The sequence below is a fragment of the Podarcis muralis genome, chromosome 2 (genome assembly GCF_964188315.1).
Source record: "Podarcis muralis chromosome 2, rPodMur119.hap1.1, whole genome shotgun sequence".
In the NCBI taxonomy this organism is placed as follows: domain Eukaryota; kingdom Metazoa; phylum Chordata; class Lepidosauria; order Squamata; family Lacertidae; genus Podarcis; species Podarcis muralis.
The window spans coordinates 95,187,104-95,214,339 of record NC_135656.1 but is presented as its reverse complement, the minus strand read 5'-3'; the positions used below and the strand labels follow the sequence as shown (position 1 = coordinate 95,214,339).

The window sequence follows — 27,236 nt, the reverse complement described above, 5'->3', positions numbered from 1 at the left end:
TGATTCCCAGACTGTCCGCAGGCCGGATTTAGAAGGCAATTGGGCTGGGGCAGGCCCCTGGGCCTTAGTTTGCCTACCCATGTTTTAGACTAGAGCATCTTGTGATGTTCAGTGCTGAGCTGCCTCTCCAATGTTTCCTCAATGAGACGAAAGCGATTTATGAGCCCTTTTTGAAATTTTAGTAATGGCTTCTTCAGTCCTGTTTCTTTAAATACTGTGGACATGCTGTACTGTTAGGTCTTTGAAAAATATAGACAAATGTTTACTCTTATGTATAAAAATAGCATATCAGGGTGGTGGCCTTGAAGAACACTTATATTTCTTTTTAAATAAAGAGAGAGAGATCCCAAAAATAAATGCAGTTCTGAATAGATGTGTACGAGTTTATAAAACTTTTAATAATGCTAGTTAAAATGCACAAATCTTAATTCATAAATACAAATGAACTAGTACAAAAATTAAAAAGGGGAAATTGATTCATTTAGAAACACATTGAATTCCAATGGCTGCCTCTTGTAGGATTAAATGGGTTGTTATCAGTGCAGTCAGAACGATTTCCAAAATACTAAATGCTAATCCAGTAATGCTGCCTAGAAGAGAATGCACATTCCTCTAGCTCATTGTGAGGAACTAAATAAATCTTTGGTACTGTAATAAAAAGCAGAACAAAAACTCCAATAATTAGTGCGGGGAGGAAAACACACACAAACTAATGTTGAGAATTTTCACATTCATGCTTCAAAGTGTAATCAACTTTTCTTCTCTATCGAAAAATGTATTTAAGGCGCCATCATAGCTTGCAACTAGATACAGTTGAACTAGTTATGTTCACAATAAAAATTACTATGCATTTGATACTGACCTTCATGGGTGAAGAACACATCTGATATGATTGCAGGGGGGTAAGAAGGGAAGATCTGTTTTATAAAAAGTTTGCTAAAGAAGATTTGTTAAGGTTCCCATTTTAAGTGAGAGCACAGCAGAGGGGTTTAAGTTTTGGTGTTTGTTTTTTTAAAAAAGAAATATTATACTTATTATTTAAATTCAAACTATATTAGGCACCTCTGGAACAAAGAGTTGTGATTTCATTCACACACACCCCTCAATAGGTATTTGAAAAAGCTAAAAACAAATGCCAATCAACAACTGACTGCTCCACACCTGATGGCAGCTTCCATACCACAATCAGCATAACTGCATCTGTTCCAGTGTGACTATGATCACAGAAATCAACAGTGATACATCATCACAAACAATGCTTCAACCCGAGCAATGTCCAGCGTCAAGCCTACCCGTGCTCTCAGGACAGATATGGGCCATCACCAAGTGAGACCAGCCCCTTATTTTAAGGGGCTTGTATTTAAAGAGTTTAAAATTAGTCACATCAGAAGTGTATTTTCAGTCTATGGGCTCTGTTCAGTGATCATTAAAATATATTTACAGTATGCGCATTATCAGTGCATAAGCAGAGGACATTGGAAGCAATCCAGGTACTGTGCAAGATCCATTCATCTCCATGGAGCTTGAGCAGGATTCCCCTTGGATTTCTCCCACTGCCTATTAGGACAGTGCAAATTACAACCTCTCTGGGGGACAAATCTGTGTGTATCTCTTAACATGATAGGAATGTCTCAAAGCAAAGTATTACAGAAAAACATGGTTCACAAAGCTATCAATTTCTCTAGGTACAGCAAGTCTAGAAAGAGCAGCATATCATGCCTGTGCATATTTGCATTTGAACTAGGTATAGTAAACTACTTAACTGTAAAGTCTTCTACCTTAAAAAGAAAGGAATACTAAGTAAAAGTGACCTTTTTTTTGTTAAGCAGTCATGAAAGGAAACATCACAATCAGCAACTGAGGCAGCAATACTCCTTGCTTTTGAATAGCACCAGCTCAAGAGGAATATAACAATCTAAAATAACCAGGCTTTGTGGTGCTTTTGCAAGTGTTTTTGTCCATCTTTCCACTGTGATGATCTCAAAAAACCCCAAAAAAACTAAAAATTACAACTTGAGTTCAGGACTGTCTCCTGTGTTAATGTCTCCTGCGTCCACCTTCAAAAGCATGGTGCTCTTTGTGAGCTGAAAGACAAGATGACGCAATTATTAAATATGCAAGTATTAAATACATTTTGTTGATTAAAGTCATTTGGACAGCACACTCTGCTACATGCACAATTTTTACTTACGTTTATAAAAAACTGCTTTAAAAGATGTTTGGGGTAAAAGTTCATAGATCTTTTCTAGAACTGTAGCTTCACTTGCTAACGACGCGTTTACATTCCAAACTTGAACAACATCTTCCCGATCACGGACACTGACGCTAACTCCTATTACTTCATCACCTGCCAAGAGAAAGCATCGTCGTCGTCATCATCATCATCATCATCATCATCATCATCATCTAAAAACTATCTTTGTTACTGGAGCCAGTATGGACTCCTTACCCCAAATCAAAAACACACCATGAATAAAAAACAACAAATTAGTCCTAAAGGACATGTTGTGAGGTGGTGGAATTTTACTGTAAACATGCTTTTTGTACAACTTTCCCATGTAACTGGTATGAATTCTACCTCGATAATTATGAGCTATAAATAGGTAACTTTAGTATTAAGCTTATCATAGAGATTTTTGAAATGTGTTGCCCTGTTTGTGCTTTTGGCTTGTCTTTGTTGGTATGACTGAACCACAGGGGTCTGGGAGATGGCAAGTAATTCAACCCTGCATGGCTTTCCAAACCAATAAAATAATAGCATTATTTTATTTTACTACCCATTGACACATATTACTTATTTCATCACTGTAAAACAGGCATCTCCAACCTGCGGCCCTCCAGATGTTTTGGCCTACAACTCCCATGATCCCTAGCTAACAGCACCAGTGGTCAGGGATGATGGGAAGTGTAGTCCAAAACATCTGGAGGGCAGAAGGTTGGGGGTGCCTGCTGTAAAACAACTGTACCTATAAAAGGACATTTATTTATTTATTTATGGTTGGTACTATATTGGGTATACAAAGCCGGGGAGGGAGACCAATCAGGCAAATTCAGATTTTAACACAGAAAAGGACCTATCCTATTTCTAATGCTGTTTGCTAGCATTATCCCAAGAAGTGCTACATAAGAAAATATGACACTACAGATAAAAGTGCAGACCAGTAAAAAGGTCACAAACCACATTACGGGGATAATGTAAACAGCTGAGCCCTGTATCTGATTTTTATATATTACATGCGTACACAAAAAGACCAAACATGGTCAGGCAGTAGCTGAATGCGTGGCTCAGGAGACAATCCTGTTAATTTCAATGGACTTTCACCCAGGTAAGTGTATACAGGATTGCTGCCCTAACAACCAGTATAATTCTGTCTGCTCTAATTATTCGGGGAGGGCGGACTATTTAGACATCCCAATCACTATATATAGTGGACATAGCGTAAAATGGTACAACAGTTGCATTGTTTTGTGTTTTTAGACAATTAGAGAGGTCCCCAAATCACTAAGACTAAATCTAAGCATGATTGGTAACACTGATATTCTATTATATGAAACTTAATAGAATTTGTATTTTGTTGTTGAAGGTAAGCCTGTTCTCAGCAGAGAAATCTAGAGAGAACAAATCAGCAAAGAACATCAGCATGATTTGTGAATCTTGTGTGTAAAGCTGGAGCGCCTAACATCTCTAGGACCCTCATTGCAGTGTGTGGTGCAGGCTTTCTGTTGGTGCATAATCAGGCACTAAGGGAGGCAGAATCTTTTGCCAAAGCACCAGTGCCCTCTTATGCTTTATTTGTCTTGACTTGGTCAAGAAATACTCCTTTCAAATCATTAACCAACACAGCAGGAGGATGCCTTTCCACTGTAATGACCGAAAGTGATGGCAGCCCATGGCAGCAACCTCTTTCCTCTAGGTTCTCTCTTCTTCCCTGGAGTCACTTTGTGCAGGATCTGTGGCAGTCCTGTTCCCACTCTCTGTCCACAAATTATACAAAAAGCGAGCAATGCCGATATGTCAAAAGTAGGATGGCAAGTGAAGACATTTACATTCTTCTCCTGGCAAGGATCGAACAGTTGGATAATTCTCTTGGATTATGGAGGTTGCCTGAACAAAGTTGGAGAAAATCAATCTCTCTCCCTAGGCTTAATCAGGCAAAGGGACAATGCACTTTGATAGGATGAAAAGTGTCAGCAGGGGATTTTTATTGGTAAGTTGTGCTAGCAATGAGTAACCTTTTCTGTGCTGCACCTATTTTATGCTTAAAACTAAAGCAAGGGGTGCTCAAAAATCAAGACAAAAGCAAATAACAGGAAGTACTTTCTCACCTCCTGCACAGCGGTCTGTAAACTGTTCCCCAATTGTAGCAAGCAACAGCTCTTTCCAAACTGCAGACTAGCAAAAAACCAAGAAAATGAAGAACCTGGTTACGTTGCAGTAAGTATTCCATTTGCAGTTTGAACAGCTATACTGTGTGCAACAGCCACAACATTATTCTGGTGCATTTTATTACAATTTCACATAAATTATATCTATATGTTTAACTTGAACTTATTCAACAGGTGATATCCAGCTAATTCATGCTCAAAGCAGAACCATAAAACCAGTGGACTTGCCCATTAATTTCATAGGGTTTACTCACAGAGTATGATTTAGTTGGATATCTCACCAACTTCAATCAAGACTTCAATGATCATGCATCCAAATCTGTTCTGGAGCAAACTAGATACTATAGGCAGGAAAGAGTGCAAAAGTAAAAGTGAAGATACTGGCTGTCTGATACATATACAACGGTCATTTGAAGAAAATAGTAACAGTGCCAGCAGCTTTTAAGCAGCCAGCACCCATATGAATGGAAGACTGATGCTCAGAAAACAACACACACTTCAGAATGCTATTAGAGGCAGAAGAAGAAGAAGAGGAGGAGGAGGAGGAGGAGGAGGAGTTTGAACTTGATATGCTGCCTTTCACTCCCCTTAAGGAGTCTCAAAGCAGCTAACAATCTCCTTTCCCTTCCTCCCCCACAACAAACACTCTGTGAGGTGAGTGGGGCTGAGAGACTTCAGAGAAGTGTGACTAGCCCAAGGTCACCCAGAAGCTGCATGTGGAGGAGCGGAGGCACAAACCCAATTCACCAGATTACGAGTCTTAACTACTACACCACACTGGCAGACATAAAATGACCATGATAAAAAATAATACATAAATAAAAGGCCATCTCATTATACAACTGAAGTTTAGTGTGAGTGATCCTTTACTGTTAAATAAGTAGACCACATGCACCTGCCTCACCATAACCAACTGGGTACGACTATATACAATGTTAAGCACGTACCGTATTGTCTTTGGGGACCTTCATTTTCCACACACCTCCCTTGGCATTACTTTCTTCTTCCCTGAGTTGTGAGGAAAAAACAACACTTGGCTGCACAGACTGGCAATTTTTTTACACCTAGGTACAGTGCAAAGGCACAGATTCCAACAGCCCAGAATCTTACCTCATTTTAACATAAAAATAAATGCAAGTGTTTAAGCTCTGAAGCAGGGGGAAATGCCTAGGGAATTCTGAGAATGTAGGAAAGGACCAAACAGGATGCCTAGTGGTCAGGTTTTAGTTCAGGCATAGGCAAACTCGGCCCTCCGGATGTTTTGGGACTACAATTTCCACCATCCCTGACCACTGGTCCTGTTAGCTAGGGATGATGGGAGTTGTAGTCCCAAAACATCTGGAGGGCCGAGTTTGCCTATGCCTGCTTTAGTTCTTCACCCCTTCCCAAGCCAACACAATAAATAAGTCAAAATAATAATAATGGAAAGCTTGTCCATACTTCATAGAAGTTGCAGGACTTGAAGTACTTTGAGAAAAAAATGAAACCTATTGTGCTACTGTCCTCCAGCACCTGCTGGCTGAAACAACTGCTTCACACTGCCTAATAGTAGGCAGACTCTGAGTAATCTGCTGGTGCATGAAAAGAAGATTTTTCTGAACATAGCCTGATCATACCTAAACATGTATTTGTCACGGATCATATCCAACAAGTTTGTCCCAATAGTGCAAAGACCATCGTCCTGCGTGATGAGACTTTTCTCCCCTCCCTGCCCAATCTGCTTCAAAGGGCTGGAGGAACCTCTAGAACAGATTGAAGGATGCATAGGGAGAGGACATCCTGGTGCACAGGTGAAAGTCTTTGCGCTAATAGAATAACTTTGTTGAATACAATACTGCAATTTAGGTAACCCTAATTCAGAACCTAAGAGTTATGATACAAGTATACATTCTAGTGCTGTTTAAAGCAAAATCTGGGTTGTGGATAGGCAGTTCCGCTGGTGAAAGTTTCAGAATAAGTGAAAAAGGCAGGGAAGGCACGCAAGTCTATGGTTTATTATATATAATATACCGTATTTTCCCCTCTATAACACACAGATTTTTTCTCCTAAAAAGGAAGGGGAAATGTCTGTGCGTGTTATTGAGCGAATGTGTGGTCCCTGGAGCCAAATGGCAAAAAAAATCAGGCAAAAATCAAATCGCGCGTCTCGGAGAAGGGAAACCTGAAAAGAGGAAGCGGCTGCTTTCCTGCATTCTGCCTCAGGGTCTTACTGCCCACCCTCTTCTGTTTCCTTGCTGTGTTTGCTCAAACGGAACAAAGAGCAGAGAAAGCCCCTCCCCTCCAGGCAAGCAGAGGGGAAAGCAGAGTGTCGTCTGCTGCTGGGTGGGTAGGTGAGGGAAAACTTTTGCCTTCCTTTCCTCCCTCCCGTTATACCCCTCTCCTGCATTCTTAGCCAGCTGCTTCTCTGCACACCCCTCTCGTGCTCCTTGTCCATTCTGTGTTTTTCCTTCCCTCCCCACTTAAAATGTGGTTAAAAAGCATGGATCCACATGGATCCTCAGGATCTTTGCATTGGGTCACCCCAAATTCACCATCAGATCACATAACATGTCCATGGCTACAGCCTGCCCCCCCCCCAAAATCACGCACCCACTGTTGCCTGGGGCTGCAATGGTGCAAAAATGTGGTTAAAAAGCATGGATCCACATGGATCCTCAGGATCTTTGCATTGGGTCACCCCAAATTCACCATCAGATCACATAGCATGTCCATGGCTAGAGCCTGCCCCCCCAAAAATCACGCACCCACTGTTGCCTGGGGCTGCAATGGTGCAAAAACGTGGTTACAAAACATGGATCCACATGGATCCTCAGGATCTTTGCATTGGGTCAGCCCAAATTCACCATCAGAGCACATGTCTGTGGCCACAGCATGAAGCACAAAAATGATACATCCACTGTTTCATTCAGAATGTTTTTTCCCTTGTTTTCCTCCTCTAAAAACGATGTGCGTGTTATGGTCAGGTGCGTGTTATAGAGCGAAAAATACGGTATACACTCCTCAAACATTATTAATTATAATCTTGATTATTAAACCACATTTCATGAATTAGAAGACAAAAACAAGGCCACTATCAAAATAATTAAAAGGAAATGACTTAGCGGTGACATTAATGCTACCAATTTTCCCCTACAAAAATGTGACTGTGAAACTTTTGATCAAGGGGACTTCAGAAGAAATAAGCATATTTTTTTCAATTATGACCTTCAAACTATGGCCCCTCTTAGATGCAGCTTTCAAATACAAGTGCAGGTATGAAAGGAAACAGAACAGCTTTCATTTCCCTTTGGCATCCTTCTAGCATAGAAAAAAAGGGAACAAATCCCCTATAAGAAAGTCTAAAATAATTTCGGAAGAGACAAAAACACTTGCCCAAACATACAGCTCACCTTGATCTTGGGTATAATGACTTTTTACATCAGGTGCAGGCAAGACTTGTCAGCAAACTGGATGAGGTTCACCAAAGCAGCAATTTTATCAAGTGTTGCTCACTTTTGCAATCTGCCCATGTTTACACCTATACTGTAGACTGGTGCAGCCCCTCGTAACATTAACTTCCTGAGTCTACAAGATTGGCATAATGGTTTGTTGCCTTTCACCATTGATGGCCAGTACTTTTTTCAGAACTGCAGCTTAAGCAGCAAGTGCCTTTAAAAAAACACATCTGTGTTTTTTTAAAAACGTATTCATTTGTACAGACTGTTTTTTACAGTATTTGTCTTGCTTTCCTCAGTAGACTCTTCTCATGGTTTTAAGGGAAATACATTGTGCGTGTAACAAGAACGTGCACCGCATTTTGGTCTTAGGTTTTAAAAAGAGCAGGTTGTCAGCATCAACATCCAAGTAAGCAGAAGTTTGATTCAAGTCAGCAAGATCCATAGGGGTGTTTTGTTTTTGTTATTTCTATAAATACATTCATTGGGACGTGAGTGGCGCTGTGGGTTAAACCACTGAGCCTAGGGTTTGCCGATCAGAAGGTTGGCGGTTCAAATCCCCATGACGGGGTGAGCTCCCGTTGCTCAGTCCCTGCTCCTGTCAACCTAGCAGTTCGAAAGCACGTCAAGGTGCAAGTAGATAAATAGGTACCACTCAGTGCACTGCTCTGGTTCACTAGAAGCGGCTTAGTCCTGCTGGCCACATGACCCGGAAGCTGTACACCGGCTCCCTCGGCCAATAAAGTGAGATGAGCGCCGCAACCCCAGAGTCGGATGTGATAGGACTTAATGGTCAAGGGTCCCTTTACCCCTTACCTTCATAAATACATTGGACATGGCTACTTCAGGCATGTCCAAGACCTTGAGCACACCCAGCAGGATATTGCACTTTGTGAGCATAAGATGTACCCCTCCACCACCACCCGCAAAACCCCACTTGTATCTCTGCATTTGTATCCATTTCAAAGGTGGTCTGCCACATGAAAAAGTGATCTACTGTTCCAGAAACATAAATCCATAGCTTCATGCTGAGAGAGGGCAACTGATTGCACAGTTCCCTGAAGCCCAGCCTTGTCTATGCAGCACTTGCCACAAATAACCAAAATTTCAACATATTTTAACTTGATTTTGCAAATCCTACTTTTTGGCAATTATATGCAAAAATCATATTGCATAATATTAATGTTTTAAAAACACCATGGGCAAACAAAAACCATTTCAGTGTAATTTATCATGTTTACTAAACAGTTGTTGTTGTTTTAAAAATAACCTTCTGATCTTCCCCCTGCCCCCACCTCTCTACTTTTGTTTTTATTTCCCCCCCCCCCCATTTCTTCTAACTTACACATAAATAAACAAATAATGAATGCAGTTCGTGCCCAGAGCGCCATAATAATGCGAATATAAACATACCACAGCGGCCGTCTTTCTCCACGCATTAAATGATAACTACATCTCAGAGGCAGGTTTGTCACAGGAGGAATATTGTTATAAACACTCCAGAAGATCTAAAGAGAATTATTACACTTCGTAAATTCACACATAACAGCATGGCATTTCCTTGCTTTGTTTAGCTCTGTGGTACAGCACATGCTCTGCCTGAAAAAGGTGCCAGGTTCAATCGCTGGCATCTCCAGATAAGGAAGACCACCCCCCGCAAGAGAGTCACTGCCAGTCCAAGGAACTGACTTGGTATAAGAGAGCTCTCCATGTTCAGAAATAGGGAACAGGGTGTTGCTCTTATTTTTTCCACATGCTCCCCTAACCTGAAGGACAGCTGCACCAAGACTTTTTGATTTCCTATATGCCCTTCACCAGAATATGCCAGGGTGGGTTACTATAAAAGACAGTCCAAAACTATTACAGTGGTACCTCGGGTTACATACGCTTCAGGTTACAGATTCCACTAACCCAGAAATAGTGCTTCAGGTTAAGAACTTTGCTTCAGGATGAGAACAGAAATCGTGCTCCAGCGGCGCGGCAGCAGCAGGAGGCCCCATTAGTTAAAGTGATGCTTCAGGTTAAGAACAGTTTCAGGTTAAGAACAGACCTCCAGAACGAATTAAGTACTTAACCCGAGGTACCACTGTACAGTGATTTAAAAAGCAATAACCAAGTGAAACAGTTTCAAGCAAAATGCAAGGTATTGGAACTAGACCCAGTTGTGTTTCCTATGGAAGCTGGTTTTCTTCCACCGTGGTAGAAACTAAGCCACTAGCCTACAACTGATCTTCAATAATGCAACAATTCTGTATTCAGTGCCCTCTCAGATGAGCTTGTAAGTCACCACTTAAACTTGCAGCCCATAACTTTCGGCAAAACAACTAACACATTTTAAAGTAAATTGTAGCTATAATGTTATCTTCATAAAGAAAACAAGGAACCTCCAACATCCTAAACAACAAGGGAATTGAGTCAACAATAAGCATCTTAAACAATGATTTTAAACATGACATTTCAAGCATGCTTTTTTAATTATTAATTTTGAAAGGACAACTATCCAGTATACCTATAGCTAACTAGTTCTGCATTGAACATTCAAAGGGTTGTATCCAATGTAGCCATTGCACAAGCAGAATGAATTCTGTTTCAGCAATGAATCTTCACCTTCCCTTTCATGTGCCTCCACACACACCCATCTGCTCTGTGGGTTTTTTGTTTTTCTGAGTGTACAGATTTTTGAGTGTGCATGGGGGGAGTGCATGGAGAAGAGAAATTCTGTTACACCACTAGCTGCTACTAAGAAATTGGGTAAGGGGAATCCTGGGGTGCAAAATCTTCAAGACGACCATGTGCATATATTCCTACCTGGCCTTAACTCCCCCAAACTAAAGACTATGGGTGGTATTCAACCAAGTTCTGCTCACGGTGGCCTCACTGAAATTAAAGAACGTGACTAAGTTATGTCCAGTGATTTCAATAGATCTGTTCTGAGTAAAACTACTCAGAGACTACTCAGGGAAGAATTTCATGCAAGACAATGTACAGCTGGTTGCATCTAACCAAATCACTGTGTGGGGGAGAGCATCTTCCACTTGTGCAACGGAACTTCTCCACCCACAAATATCTGCTCTAAGGGACCCCCCAATTCTCCAGAGCAAGTTGGGGGTGCACACTGGGGGGGGGGGGAGAGCTACGATCCAAGGCATGAACAGAAGTTGTTCCACTCATGCAATGACGTTGGACACAACCTTGAATCAGATCATTACAATCCCTGTACACTGAGAACAAGAAGTACAGGACAACTTTCAAATGCAAGAGCAGGTTGCATTTCTGCTTCCAAGGCGGCAATGGCATTTCCCACAAGATAAGGGAGAATTATTCAGTGCCTTTTTTGCTTGTGGGCTTTCTCTTATGTTGATGTTTGGTCTATACAGATTGGTGGGTTCATTTCTGTCTTCCTGAGTAGGCCTCAAAAGATGGGGAGCGGACACTGGCAGCAGGAATGCAGCCTAGGATTCTGCGCATCTGTACTGCAACATAGTGACAAGGCCTTTACCTCACACGGCCTCAAATTCCTTTTGTTTCATGCACCAAAATTAGTATTCACAGAACCCCCACTTCCTGAAAATGAGCACTTTCTGTGTCTGCTTGACACTGCGATGAGACCAAGTTAGACTACACAGTAATTTTCTTTGTTTTACTATAGCACTGAGGAATTCTTCTGTTCTCAGCTTCAAATTTTGCCTGTTTATCATAAACTAGCAGAAACTGATGCTGGATTCCCTACAGTTCAGCAGCTTATAGATCCATTCATGAAAAAAAAAATTTTTTTTTAAGTAAATTAGTAAATGTGTGGCTTTTTAAAAAAAACCTATACTTTTAAATTTAACATACAAAGAATGATCATTTTATTAGGGGCAAACTCAGTGATACATAATAAGTTTTCTGTTCCTGCAATAACAATGACTTTAGACCTGTAAAGGGTGTTTGCAAAAGCAATTTTCCCCTAATTTCTACTGATCGTAATACAATGCCTTATCATAAACCAAACTGACTGATTTTTCAAATGTTTTGTTAGATTAGAAGTTGCATCTCAGCTCTGAAAAAAACCCTGTTTGGTCTATCGATAATATATGGGATTTTATATTGCAACATGAAATTCTCATATGCAGCATCTTTGTTACCTGTACAGTTTGTACTGTGTAGATTTTCTTTAAATTTGATGCACATTCAGCAGCTGTTGTCCCAGGAAGTGACCTTGAAAAAGAGAGAGAGAGAGGAAGAAACCATATATTTAAAGATTCGGTATAGTAAGTGTACTCATCAGATTTATGAAAAGAAAAACATTGATATACAGTGGTACCTCTGGTTATGAACTTAAATTTGTTCCGGAGGTCCATTCTTAACCTGAAACCATTCTTAACCTGAGGTACCACTTTAGCTAATGGGGCCTCCCGCTGCCGCCGTGCGATTTCTCCTCTCATCCTGAGATAAAGTTCTTAACCTGAGGTACTACGTCTGGGTTAGTGAAGTCTGTAACCTAAAGTGTTTGTAACCCAAGGTACCACTGTAATAATAATTATAATAACACAAAAGCATGCTTTTAAAATACATTTATATATGATGAGAGCCGGTACCATAACTTACATTATGAAAGTTGACATGGTAAAATGGTGAATCTGATCAATATATTTTGGTGGGTTGGTTTTTTTTAATCAATATATTTGTGTGATCATCCAACTCTGCTTCACAACAAAGCTGTGTGTTTGAGAATTACCAAATAACACGGGATTTGTGGGTGGAAGGAAAATGGAAGTCATTTTTTTAAAAAACCCTATTCTGTTTTGAAGTCAGGTTTGGGGAGGGTGGTTACATCTACTGACAGAAGGTGATGATATAGTTTCTTGTTTCTCTCTCTCCCTCCCCCCTTCCTTCCAATCCTATTTTTCAATTTGGTTAATTCATTTTGAAATTGAATGTAGTTTTTTTTTAATTTTACAGACATTTTGTCGTTGTAATTCTGCACACGTTCTATTTGAATCCAGAAATTTCCCTCTTTTTTTCTAAACTATAATCACAAGCGTTGTTGTTGTTAAAAGAAAAGAAAATAATAATAATACTGGGAGAAAGGCAACACGCACACATTTTGTTTTGTTAAATAAAAATATTAAAGTTCCAATCTTGCACAGTTAAGCCGTTCAACTCCTATTCAGAGGGTGTTAAAGAAGCATAATACTGCAACACACTTGCTTCCATTGAATACAGTAGGAAATTACTTCTTTGTAAATATGATGAACACTGACAAATTGGAAGAAATACTGACTGAGGAGGGTGGGCTGCCCATATCCACCCAAACCTCCATGGATGTTCTTTAGCTTCAATCCTTTTTTTCTGGGGATATGCAGCGGTTTGCATACCCCTAAACATTTTGTGAATTTCTGTACTTTTGTCCATTTACTGTATTTATTTCCCCCGATTTGAACCGTAAAATGGTGGTTGCCTTGAGTCAAAATGAGAGTACTCCTAAACTTTTTTTTAAAAAAGGGGAAAAAAGCACTGGCCACAGGGATATACAGTGGTACCTCGAGTTACAAATGCCTCAGGTTACAAACGCTTCAGGTTACAAACTCCGCTAACCTGGAAGAGCTACCTCAAGTTGAGAACTTTGCCCCAGGATGAGAATGGAAATCGTGTGCTGGTGGCGCAGCGGCAGCAAGAGGCCCCATTAGCGAAAGCACGCCTCTAGTTAAGAACAGTTTCAGGTTAAGAACGGACCTCCGGAACGAATTAAGTTCATAACTAGAGGTACCACTGTATTTTAAACATATTTTGCATCTCAAAAGGCTTAAAGAAGCATTATTCTCACAACACAGGGGTTTTAATAAATTATTCTATTCGTTTTACATCTGTGCCACTAGATGGCCACATTCTATAAATCTAGCAAGACCCTCTTTATAGTGAGTAAAATCCAAGAATAAAAGCTCACACAAGTTAATTAATGCCATGTTATTTCTTTTATCATGGGATCCTGTTCTCATACTGAAACGGGCCATGCAGAGGTCTTAAATATACCTGCATACATTTCGTACAAATACAGTACAATATACTTCTGGTTAAGTTATCCATATAGACAGTGCTTTTCTTCTAAAAAATGTTTGGGGGTACTCTCATTTTCCTACTCATATTGAAATAATGCCCCTCAATGAGGCCAAACTTAAGATTCACAAAATGTTTAGGGGGTGTGCGTACTCCCTGCGTACCCCCCCCCCCCGAAAAAAGCACTGGATGCAGATACCCTGGAATACTTTTTAAAAGAGACTAACTCTGGAGGAATCATGTTGCTTCTCTGTTACGAAACTAACTTGAACAGCATCCTATGGACTATTGCAGGCATAGGCAAACTTGGCCCTCCAGATGTTTTTGGGACTACAACTCCCATCATCCCTAGCTAACAGGACCAGTGGTCAGGGATGATGGGAGTTGTAGTCCCAAAACATCTGGAGGGCCAAGTTTGCCTATGCCTGGACTACTGAGTTACCAGGATCTATCTAATCTATCTAATCTCAAGCGATATGCACCCAATATGGTTCAGTAACCAATTACAACCATAAGCTGACAACCATAGCAGCAAGATGGACAAGTCTTGCCAAGCAAAAAGATCCCATTAGCGGTATCTGTAGCAAAGGGGTAGTGTTTTCTTTGGGCTTGGATTCAGTCTTTGCTCACCTACAGAATTACTGAAACCCAAGGCGCACCTTTATAGCTACATATCGGGAACACTTGGCTTGCTGTAAGAACTGACCCCTTTTTTTGTACCACGAAAAGCTCCAAATTGGGATAATTTATCAAGCAAGATATCTTTTGGGCCTTCAAAAGAGACTACTGAACTCAGGATAGCAAAGAGATTATGTTATCTTTGTTACAGAAGATGAGCCAAATGAATGTGTGATTGGAGCTACGTGTCTTCTGCTAACAGTCTCATAAACAGATGGAAAGTGAGATAATGCTTAATGTACTGAAAAAGTATCCCTTCTTGTAATGTTTGCTCTAGCCAGAGGTAATCATTACATTACAACTTTTTATTTTAAAAAAGCAACCCAAATCCATGACAATATAGGGAATGACTGGATTTAGACTCTGTCTGAAAAGCAGGTAACGGACAACATCAAAACCAATGGCTGGCTGTTGAAATGGCATGCAAAATTCACCTCTAATTGTACATCTCTCTGGATCACGCTTCCTGTTTTTAGTTCCAAATACTATTTCTGTTGATTGGAGAAACACTCAGTACATTTGCAGATGGCAGAAATCTTAGCTATCTTAACTATTTTTAAAGTATGGGGAGAACAGAGATTTTTTCCAGTAATTTGCCTCACATAGCGATGAACCACATGTCATTTTACAACAGCTTGAGAAAACTGATTTCTCCTTTGGTATGCTGAAGAGAGATGCTGAATCATCTTATTACAAACTTAACTAGAAAATGCACATGCACTCAAGTCAGATTTCCCCCAAACTGATAGCTTCTAATTAGCTGCCTTAGACTATTAACTTCCATCCGCTGCACCTAACACAAAACAGATTCCTGAGAACCTACTAGTGATCTACTAATTATTACTATCACAGGCTTCTTTGGTAAGCTTTCATAAGTTGTATTTTAAAGGGGGGAAATACCCAAATGGGCAATAATTGTAAAAGATATATGATTCACTGCAGATTGTCTCAGACAATACTAAGAAACAGCATAGTTTCAGAATGCTTTTCAGGGGCAGTCCCACCAAACGCACATTACGGGGATCTAGTTTAGAGGTTACTAAAGCATGTGCGACTGTGGCCGGGTCAGTCATCTCCAGGAAAGAACACAGGTGGTGTAATAGTCAAACCTGTTGAATGGTTTCTTTAAATTTTAGGTTTCATTATTGTTTCACAATATTTGTATGTCTTTAAGGGCCAGAGCAAATAACATGACCTAGTTTTACAGCTGTGAAGCAGTATAGCAGGTGCTGTTATGTTAATTAAGCTGTTGGGTATAGTATATAAAGAGCAGCATGTGGCTCTCTCAGTACCCTTGTGGATGGGTCACACTTATTGATATACAGTGGTACCTTGGGTTACATACGCTTCAGGTTACAGACTCCGCTAACCCAGAAATATTACCTCGGGTTAAGAACTTTCTTCAGGATGAGAACAGAAATCATACAGCGGTGGCACAGCGGCAGCAGGAGGCCCCATTAGCTAAAGTGGTACCTCAGGTTAAGAACAGTTTCAGATTAAAAACAGACCTCCAGAACTAATTAAATTCTTAACCTGAGGTACCACTGTAATGTAATTTAGTGTAAAAGGAATTTTTGTTTTTGTTATTTTTATTAAACCAAGCAAAAGTTACTTTTGCATTTCTTGAATGTGTGGTCTCCCCAGCACACCTTCTGCACTCCAACTAGTCTGCGAAATAGCCAACAAAACCTAGACAAAGGACTCCTGGATGATCAGGTAGCAGCAGTGATTAGAAGCAGACAGATTGACTACAACTCTGCATCCTAAAAGTGGCTGGGCCATGCCCCAGTAGTAATGCATACTCTTTGCAAGCAGAAGGATCCCATACTTAATCCCTGGCACCTCCAGGAAAGGCTGGAGAGACCCTTGTCTGAAATCATGGAGAGCTGCCAGTCAGTGTAAAGGATAGAGTGCTAGATAGGTATAAAAGGTAAAGGACCCCTGGGCGGTTAAGTCCAGTGAAACTTGACTATGGGGTGCGACGCTCATCTCACTTTCAGGCCAAAGGAGCCAGTGTTTGTCCGCAGGCAGCTTTCCGGGTCATGTGGCCAGCATGACTAAACTGCTTCTGGTGCAACGGAAGCCAGAGCACACAGAAACGCCGTTTACCTTTCCGCCACAGCCGTACCTATTTATCAGCTTGCACTGGTGTGCTTTCAAACTGCACGGTTGGCAGGAGCTGGGACAGAGCAACGGGAGCTCACTCCATCATGGGGATTTGAACCACCAACCTTCTGATCGGCAAGCTCAGTGGTTTAGACCACACCTGTGTCCCTAGCAGTGCTAGATAAACTAATGACATGGCTTGGTGTAAGGCACCTTCCTATGAGTGCAGCCCTGTCCAACACAGGCTGCATACTTAAATCCTGGATTACCAAACCCTCACTAAACACAAACAAGCAGATGGGTGCAAAAGAGGGTCTGCCTAGCAGCCTTGATGTATGAATTTACTTCTGTAAGTGAAGCTCTTCTTTTTATAGAACTACTACCTTAATACATACACGTATCTTGGTGTGAAACAGACCTAAGTGCTGAATCCATGAAGCAAAATGATCCTCATTTTGAATCTGCCCCACAGTGTAGACAAAATGTAGTTCTCCTGCTATACAGTGGTACCCCGCAAGACGAACGCCTCGCAAGACGGAAAACCCGCTAGACGAAAGGGTTTTCCGTTTTGGAGGCGCTTCGCAAGACGAAGTTCCCTATGGGCTTCCTTCGCAAGACGAAAGCCCATAGGGAAATCTCCGGGACAGCGGGGAAGCGCCTCCGCTGTCGCCCGCCAGCATTTTAAAAAGCCCCGGGACAGCGGGGGACTTCTCCGCTGTCGGGGCGATCTTAAAATGCTGGCGGGCGGGAGCGAAGCCTCCGCTGTCGCCCGCCAGCATTTTAAAAAGCCCCAGGACTGCGGGGGACTTCTCCGCTGTCCGGGGCGATCTTAAAATGCTGGCGTGCGGGAGCAAAGCCTCCGCTGTCGCCCGCCAGCATTTTAAAAAGCCCCGGGACAGCGGGGGACTTCTCCGCTGTCCGGGGCGATCTTAAAATGCTGGCGTGCGGGAGCGAAGCCTCCGCTGTCGCCCGCCAGCATTTTAAAAAGCCCCGGGACAGCGGGGGACTTCTCCGCTGTCCGGGGTGATCTTAAAATGCTGGCGTGCGGGAGCGAAGCCTCCGCTGTCGCCCGCCAGCATTTTAAAAAGCCCCGGGACAGCGGGGGATTTCTCCGCTGTTCCGGGGCAATTTAAAAGCCCCGGACCATGCCCCGATGCCGGGCGGCGGACGGGAACGCCTCCCCCCGCCGCCCGCCATCGGGACCATGCCCTGATGCTGGTGGACGGGCGGGAACGCCTCCCCCCGCCGCCCGCCATCGGGACCATGCCCCGATGCCGGGGGCGGGGCCGCGAAGCCTGGGCGCGCTGATCTCAGCGCGCCCAGGCTTCGGCATGCCGGCAACTCTCCGCAAGCTGCGGCAGCGCTGCCGCTGCTTGTGGAGAGGTCCGCGAACCCTGGGCGGACATCTTTTGAAGGCAGGGGGGGAGCAAAGACTTTTGCCCCCCGCCAGCCTTCAGAAGAGGTCCTGGACCTCTTCTGAAGGCTGGCGGGGGGCAAAAGTCTTTGCTCCCCCCTGCCTGCCTTCCCGGGAGAGCGGAGAAACGCAGCACGTTTCTCCGCTGTCCCGGAGGGCTTTTGAATGCAGGCGGGGGGAGCAAAGACTTCCCCCCCCCCAGCCTTCAGAAGAGGTCGGGGGACAGACTGTCCCCGGACCTGGTCTGAAGGCGGTTTCCCTAGGAACGCATTAATTGATTTTCAATGCATTCCTATGGGAAACCGTGCATCGCAAGACGAAAAACTCGCAAGACGAAGAGACTTGCGGAACGAATTAATTTCGTCTTGCGAGGCACCACTGTATCAGATGGTGAAATATGTTTCCAAAGGCTGCCATTGTCTACATCTGGTTATGTCAATGAAAGATTTATCATTAACTTTATGGAGGATTGGCATACAGGCCAGCACTGGGCCCAGGTTGACATTCCCACCTAAACGTTAAACTAATTTCTCCAGCAAACTAAAATACGTTTTGGAAGAAGAGAGGGAGAGACTTGGCACAACAAAGTAAGTTTGGCAATATCAAAATGTCCATGAAAGAGTTCCAAGGGGACAATTTAATACTGATGTGAAAACATTCTGTAAGCACTCCAAGGGTAACCTTGGCCTGCCAGGCTGAGAATGGTATTTCAGTGCAAATTAAGTGACTGTAATCAGACAACAGTGCATGCCTGAAACAAATTTTGTTGAGCGGTTCCTACACAGTCTCTTTCAGAAGACGCTCAACGTAGTTATGGTGATGACAGCAAGTTGTTTTTGGCCAGTAATTTACTCCACAAGGCTTTCATTACTTTCACTTCCCTGAAATTAAGAGGGCAAATGTCAGATGGCCACTGACAGTCACCCTATTTCATGATGGAAAAAGAACTAACCTATTCCAGTGAAACTGGAACTAACAACAGCAGAGGATAATATACAACCAATGCCTAAACAACATGTCTGTTAAGGGTGTGTCCCTTAACAGCTGCAATTTATACGCTTCTGAAATAGTTAGTTGATCTCTGGTTTAAAAATATTTTTTCTTATTTTTATTGTATAGTTTTAAGTATGACTGTTGTAAACCACTCCGATATCATTTATGAATAAGCAGTATATAAATATTTGTACAAATTAAATTAAATTTCCTGTCAGTGAACATGAGAAACCCTTACTTAACATGTTAAACTAAACCTTTTTTGGTTAAATAACATCTGGCTGCAGTGCTTTTAACTCACTCATAGCGGGCTGTAGTCAACTTTTATGCAGAGTATACACATTGAAATTAGTGACAACTAATTTAGGTCAATTAATTTCAATAGATCTACTCCAAGTAAAAGATAGTTAACTACAACCCTGTCTTTTTAACCATGCATAACACATACAGCACCATAAATCCCCCCACACACCCCAGAGAAATGTAAGAGAAGTATGCTAGGTGAAACAAACATTTTCTAAGTTTTTAGTCTACATCATGAATATTTTTCAGGCTCTTTAAAATGTACATGTACTTTACATTTCATGCAAAATTATAATAATAAAATATGCAAAAAGTGTACAGTAGTATTAAACAAATACATACAGGGTAAAATCTAATGTTTCACAATTAGCAGAATGTGGTGCAATAGCACGGAGAGATAAAAATCAGATTGCTAAATTCTGGTTCAAGTTACTACTAACATTTCTAGCAGTAATAAAAGTGCCGGGAGTCCTGGAAACCACAACCTCTAAATCTGGTGATCCAGTATGTGCTAATCCCAGTGTGCATCAGGTTTTGCAAGGCTTATGACCTCCCTCCTCTCCCCTTCTGCAGAGGGGAGTGACAGAATGAACTTCAAATGACTGTGCTGCAAATGTCAGGTGTGCCTGTAGGTGGTGATGTGTACAAACGAAGCTCTCCCGAGTTACCTCTTCCCTTTTATTTCTCTCTCTTTCTGGAACAGAGGCTCTTTGATCACTATAACAATGCCATACAGAACAGTACTATGCAGAGTGATGCAGATTCTCATTAGGTTTATTTCTATAATTATGGATGAAATTCAGTGTAGCACTAAGTGGGGAATGTGTGCATGGAAGGAAGTCCACTCACACAATGAGACTTATCCCCTCTTCCCTCCATCCCACAATCCCTAAACTGTTCTGGGTCTTACTAGCTAGCAGCTGGTGGTGGTCAGGGTGTGGTTTAAAAGGCTAGTTAGTATAAGGCCTCCATCTCGAACTTTCCACTTGCTGGGAATAACACAGGTCTCTAGCTCCTAGTTTTTCTGCCTTACCTGAACTATCGGCCCTTGGACTGTTGCCTGACTTTCTCCCTAGGTCACATTTGAACCTAGACTGATTCTTGATGCTTGATCCTGGTTTGTTTGGACCAGGGGTTGGCAAACTAAGTACCAGGGGCCAGATCAGGCCCAATTGCCTTCAGGATCCAGCCCGAGGACTGTCCATGGATCGGCATGGGGATTCTGTTCGTTTGGGCTGCACCATTCCCCCCCCCCGAGCCATTCCATTCCCCCCCCTCACAAACACCATGGCAGCGCCTCCTCCCTCCCTCCTCCTGGCTTCTCCCCGACCTGCCTAGAGGAGGAAGGGGGCTGGGCTGAACTGGCTGGGTGCCATTTTAAACAGCCCCTCTCTGAAGCCTGCCCTTTCACACCACTCATCTTCACTCCGCCGCTGCCACCACCCTGGTGCTCGTGTGGGCCAGAGAGCGGAGCAGATGAGCTCACTCTGCCTACCCACAAGAACCAGCAATGGCAGCAGCCCCTGGGAAGGTAAGTGGGGCTGGGGAGGAGGACTACTTGCCCCCCTCGCCTCTTCTTCCAGCTCCCCCCCCCCAGCCGCTTCTCCGGCCCACCACAAGGTTTGAGGGACAGTGGACCTGCCCGCAGCTAAATTTTTTTGCCAACCCCTGGTTTGGACTGTGCTGTATCTGCAATGCTACCCTCGCTTATGAATACTTTAGTGAGAGGCTTATACCTCCTGTAAGTGAGGCCCTAGCATCTGAGGGCATCGATGAGAAAACCTCCTGGATCTATGAGGTGGGTGATCACAAGACTGGGGGCTTTTTCTGTGGTGGCTCCACACTATTACCCACCCCCCCAGTAGAGTGGCAGCATGTGATTACAAAGGCTTTTCAGAAGGCCTTAAATAATCATTTGTTTTGTTTGGCCTACGCTAGCACTGACTGCAATCTAGAGTACGGTTAAGGAGCAGGAGTTCTGAGTCTGCTTCAATTTTGTCAGCTACTCTTAGTGTATACAATAATTTCTTATACTTAGCGATTTTATTGTTGTAAGTTGCTGTGGATGGGTTTTGTCTGGAAAAGTGGCATACAAATATTTGTTAAAATCCACAGGCTTTAGCTGAGATTCCTGCATTGCAGGGGGTTGGACTAGATGACCCTTGGTGTCCCTTCCGACTCTTAAGATTCTATGATTCAAGCAGCCAAACACAGCAGCTTGCAAGATTCACCACTTGGCAATCAGGTGGGGTAACTTAGTTGGAAGAACAGGTTATTCTCTTCCACACAATCTAAATGCCATGAATAGCTAACATATGACTGGGTAAATAAACTGGTAACTTTTGTAGAATAGCCTGTAAGGTTGAAGGTTGTCACTTTGGCTACCAAGCTAACCACATTCAATCCACAGAGCTGTTGTGTCAACTGCAGGCTGTGCAGTGGTAATCTGCCAAGTAGGAAGACGCCAAAGGTGCTTTGACCCAATGGGGATTCATCCTACCTCCTGGACCATAGGTCACAGTAATCTAGCCAAACTACCTACCAGGTGAAGCTGGAATAACATGTGCAGAGGAGGGTGACCAAGATACGAACCAATGACTTCTGCTCTTTCGTACAACCAAAGAAGGTGTTGTGCTTACTATTGGCATGTGTTTATTTGCATGTGTTTGGTATTTATTATGAGAACCAACTTCACCTGGATCTGGTTGGCCACTGTTTAAGCAGAATAGATGGGCCTTTAAGCTGGCCTAGCTTTTATGCATGCCTCAGATGGACTGCTACCACTGCAAAATGTGACCACCTCACTTTAGTCCAGTCATTAAAACATGATTAGGGAAACACTGGCCCTCCATATATTGTTGGACTACTACTCACATAATCATCTCTGACCAGTGGTGAGGCTGACTGGGACTGATGGAAGCTGGAATCCAACAGAATCCACAGAGCCCCAGCCTGCCCACCTCTGCAGAAAGTATTTCAGAAGATTCTATTCTGCATGTGAGAAGGCCAAATTAACTTGGGGTGGAACTGAAGACAGAAGAGGAGTCCTGTTCCAGACTTAGCCTGCCAATTACAGTACTCTAATTTCCAATCATCTAAATAATAATAAACCTCAGCAAGTGCCCAGCTGCCCTGTTCTGTCCTCAAGACTATGGCTTCTAATAATAGGTTAGGGTCGGGTAGGGTCACTGATGTAACCGCAGAAGAAAAGTCTTTTACAAATGTTTCCTTACTGAAAACAAGGCTGTGATGGAAAACGTGCAGTGGGCTGACTTCCTGCTAAAGTAGCCCTCAAATTAGGAGGCACATATTGAGTGGGGGATTCTTTCCTTGTGTGGCACGTTACATAATTTGCAGCATGTACAGAAATTTCAGAGTACTCCATTTATGTGAGTCTCACTCACTTTGGTGGCATTTCTGCAAGCTGATCTTGGTTTTGTTACTTTTCAGTAATGTCTTACTGTTGGCATCCAAGTAATTAAACAACCTTGGAAGGATTTGTATCATCAAAGGCCCGATATTTTATTTTTTTCAAAAAAACATGAGATACAGACAACTGAAATGAAAGGTTGTAAATATCTAGATGGCTCCCTGAGTGTAATTATGCATGAAACCAGCACATAATATGATAGCAATAATAGAAACTCAAGAGTATGAAGGGTTGTTATTTTAAGGAACAAAACAGCTTTTACCAACGGCTTTGGGCAGTAGTTGCCAGCATAGTGCTTTTCAGAATGATCAACTGTCAGGGGTGGGACCTGTAGTCCAACAAACATCTGGTGGTCACCATGTTGGCCAGGCATAGGCAAACTCCAGCCCTCCAGAAGTCTGGGACTACAATTCCCATCATCCCTAGCTAACAGGACCAGTGGTCAGGGATGATGGGAATTGTAGTCCCAAGCACCTGGAGGGCCAGAGTTTGCCTATGCCTGATGTTGGCTATACCCCTGACTTAGGAAGTAAATTACAATCTGGACAGAGATTTGATTGTCTATTCCTGTCCTCTACTTCTGCACGCTTAAATATTATCTCTCCTTCACAATTCCTGCCCTAGCACAAAACTCATTGATACCCCCACCACGGTATATAACCAAATATATATCACCTAAATAATATGTATCTAATCACTGATTTTAACTTTTTGGGTACTTCATGTAACTGGTGAAAACTGGATTCTATGGATTAGTCCCGGGGGGAGGGGGAACTTTTTTTTTTTAAAAAAAAGCAACAACAGAAAAGCACCTAACATCATCTTCAGTGCCACATCTGGCGAATCCCAACTTGAGAGAAAGGTGGGATATAAATGCATTAAATAATATAAATGTTGGCTTATAGTGACCCTAGAGATTTCTCGTCACCTTTTGTTGCTTTGTTTGCTTACCCAGGGCCTTTTGAATGGTTTTGCTGAACTATTCCTGGCCTGCAGACACATTGTGCTTTGGGCACCTTGCTTGCTTCTACAATCAATATGTGGATTATACCGAAGGGGTTTGTAAAGTGAGGTAGCTTAGATTTATCCTACAGCAAGATGCCCTGCCATGTGTTAAAATACCTCATGTAAGATGACTATAATTTAAAGGCAGCAGAAGCAATCTTGGCCTACAAGCTATGAGAAAATTTAAAAAGGATAATTTCCTGGTGTGTTTAAGTGGACAATGAGATGGCAGAGATATGATTTTAGCAGCAAAAATGTGGACCCAGATGAGGAGAGCAGAATGCTACTTCCTTACCTCCTTGCATCTTCTTTCCCAAGTACTTTTGCTTTTGCTGAGCTACAAAACATCAAGTAACTTTGGTTGTGAGAGGTAAAGGGGCAGCACATCTCACCTATGTGTTCCTTTTGCTGTTAAAATCAGATGCACTTCCCACTATCTTCACGATACCAGAGTTCCATTTTTAAGTACACAAAACTACCATGGTCACATTGTAGCTTGTCCCTTAGTATTTCATTTCAGCAAACCCTTCAGTGGTTGTAAAAGGTGCTAATAAAATGCAGTTGGTCATAAGAACATTTCAGGATTTACGTAGCTTGCCAGAGAAAGCTGTTTATACCTCAAGGACATGTTTCTTTCTCAAGTTACAAAAGCAGATTGGTACAGGAAAACAAGCCAACCACCTATGACAAGCTCCGACTGGACAGAGTGTGTGTGTGTGTCATTTGACAAGTACTGGGATATCATGGAGTTATAAAAAGCAAGGCTAAAGAAGCAACCAATTGTAGTCTGATGCAGTATAAGAAAGCAAGCATGTCAGTCTGATTTTGTAATGACTGGAGGAGTGGATCTGGAGTGAGAGACACTGGGAACAAGTCTTATATGGCTTTGAATCTTATGGAAAATAAACACCGGATAGAGATTTTAAGAAAGGATTATGGTTTCTTAGCAAAACAGAGAGGGGAACCAAGGTTTGTTTGTTTTTTATAATGAGTGGAGGGAAGGATGGATTCTCAGACAGCTCTATTTTAAAGCAGTGAATGAAAAACAAGGTAGGAAGAGATCATGTTGCAAATTATGGACAGTTAAGAGCAGATCAAAGTTTCAACCACAAGGATATTTCAAGAATATGGGTTGATATAAAATAAAATAGCAACAAAAAACTTAATGAGAAGGGAAGAGACAGTAGTTAATCCTTTGTAGAAATTGCTAATGCTCACCCTGAAGTTTCACCTGTTGAATGTCTGCCCATCATAGGACTTTAAAGGAAAGGTGGAAGGGGGCAACCAAGCAAGGATTGTAAGGTTTGTGCTGAAAAAATGTTTGCCACTGATACATGTTCAGTAAGTGTCTTTGTGTGTGTGAAACCTAAGAGTAAATAATCTGTATCTAGAATAACTACCACCCACTAGTTCCCTAACTGTCATTACAATCCACTTCACCAACACCATAGTTTCTTACAGGCATGCACAGCAAGATAATGCCAAATAGGATGGTTAGTGGTTATTAAGGAGTCATCAGTTTGCACTGTGATCTGGAATACACACCTTTAAAGGGCGAAAAAAGAGTCATTTCTAAATTGTGAATATTACGTATATTACCACTATGCTTTCCGCCCCCCCCCCCCCAGATGACTTCAAAAGTGACTCCGTGATGTGGCACAGAAGAACCTTGCAACACAATCCTACATGTTTGTTCGGTGGGACTTACTCCCAGGTAAAAGTGTATAGGATAGCAGCCCCACTGTTCTTTAATGGGTGTGGATGTGCCCCCATCAAATTTACCTGTGGGGTTGGGTCTGAGGGAAAGACTAGGAAGAATGAGTGGGAAAAACAACAGTAAGCAGTCTTGAAAGTAAGCAGGGAAAGACAGAAACTGTTTAGCAGGTAAAAGAGGGTGGCTAACTTTTTTATGGCTAAGCCTTTGCCTCAATTTATGCCTTGTGAGTTTAGTTTTGTTTTTTAAATAAAGCATGTGGACTGCAGTGTCCTCTGATGCAAAAGAAGTAGCAGTACTCCTTTTAACTTTTGGTCACTGGTAGGGAAAACGGGGTCATACGACAATACGTTTCTCATCAAGGCCCGTTTTATGGTACATGCAATTAAAAAACGTTATTGTTAAATTTATATCTCACCCTTCCTCCCAAAGGAGGCCAGGGCAAAACAAATACTTTGTTTTGTTTTGCTTTAGCTTAGGGAATCCATGCCCTTGGGGATGTATTTGACAGCAGCTGGTCTGAAAACTATCCAGAGAAGGTTGGTTAAATCAATAAACAAACCACCTTAAGCGCTGGATGCATTAAAAAAAAGTTCCGAAACGGGCAACAAATGGAGCAGAAATGCTACCCAATGGGATAAAAACACAAGAGCTAGGATGCCCCAAGTTCTTCTAGGGTACCTAAGAGGCGAGCCTTTCCCAAGGCAACCCACCGAGTAATGGTGCCCTTTTCCCACCCGGCCAAGCCTCTTGTGCGTCTCAAACCTTGAGGGGGGGGGGTAAAGCTGCACTTGTTGCCTTTTCTGCCTGCAAGCTAGATGCGCGCGTGCATTGTGTGTGGATACCACCGAGTCAGGAAAAGTGAGCCTCTATCACTTCCCTCTAAGAGCCCCTATCACTTCAACACGCTTAACAAGGGATGATCCCCGGGCTATGGAAAAAGAGGTCTCAAGAGTTCAAAACCTCGCGTTGAGAGCCCTGGAAATAGCCAGGAGGAGAAAGCGAGCCTGAGGGCGCCCAGGGCTGGTTGCGGGTGGGGGAGCCAAGGAAGGGCAGAAACAGCAGCTCTGGGTGGGTTAAGCGAAGTGAAGCAATCGGTGGGGCTGGAGAAGAGACCCCCCCCCCCTTTTCGCTGCCCTCGGCGGAGAAGGGAATTAATTCACCATGGGGACGGGGAAGGAGCGAGCTGAGCAGGAGAGGAGGCGGCGGCGGCGGCGAACAAAGGCCGGTCCTACGCCGCCCACCCCCGCTGCCCCCTCGAGCGCGCCTTTTCCCACCCTACCGGCGCGGGAGAGGCGAGCTCCAGGCCGCGCGCTCTCGCCGCGAGCTCCTTCTCCTCCTCCTCCTGCCGCTCGCCTTCCCCATCCGGTGTGCCGGCGGCCCCGCACTCACTTGTCGAGCCAGAAGGTCCACGGCGAGTGCAGCGGGATCCCCTCGCCGGCGTCGGGCTCCAGACCGCTCAGCTGCTGCTGCGGGTCGGGGTCGAGGTCGGCCTCGTCGTCCGCCTGGTGCTGCTGCTGTGGCGCCGCCGCCGCCGCTGCCGGGCTCGGGGGCTCGGGCGGGCCCGGCTGCCTCTCGGGGGGGCTGAGCGCCATTGCCCTGCGCTTCCTTCGGCCCAGGCTGAGTCAGCGCCGCCTCGCTCGGCGAAAGCCCGCCTTGTTGCGTACACAGCCGGCGGGCAGCAGGGGGCCCTGCCCGCCCGCTGCAAATCTGGCACGCCGAGCGGGCAGGCCT

General features: G+C 43.2%; 1 protein-coding gene across 1 annotated transcript; it reads right to left on the bottom strand.

The window, feature by feature from the left end:
• Nucleotides 1-377: 377 nt before the first annotated feature.
• EIF4E3 (eukaryotic translation initiation factor 4E family member 3) lies at nt 378-27,236 on the bottom strand. The gene is made up of 7 exons (XM_028719386.2): nt 26,895-27,236; nt 11,948-12,020; nt 9,234-9,328; nt 5,334-5,394; nt 4,327-4,393; nt 2,192-2,347; nt 378-2,084 (listed from the first exon to the last, which is right to left on the bottom strand). Exons 1-7 carry the CDS (start codon nt 27,095-27,097, stop codon nt 2,038-2,040), a joined length of 702 nt encoding a protein of 233 aa, XP_028575219.2. The 5' UTR covers nt 27,098-27,236; the 3' UTR covers nt 378-2,037.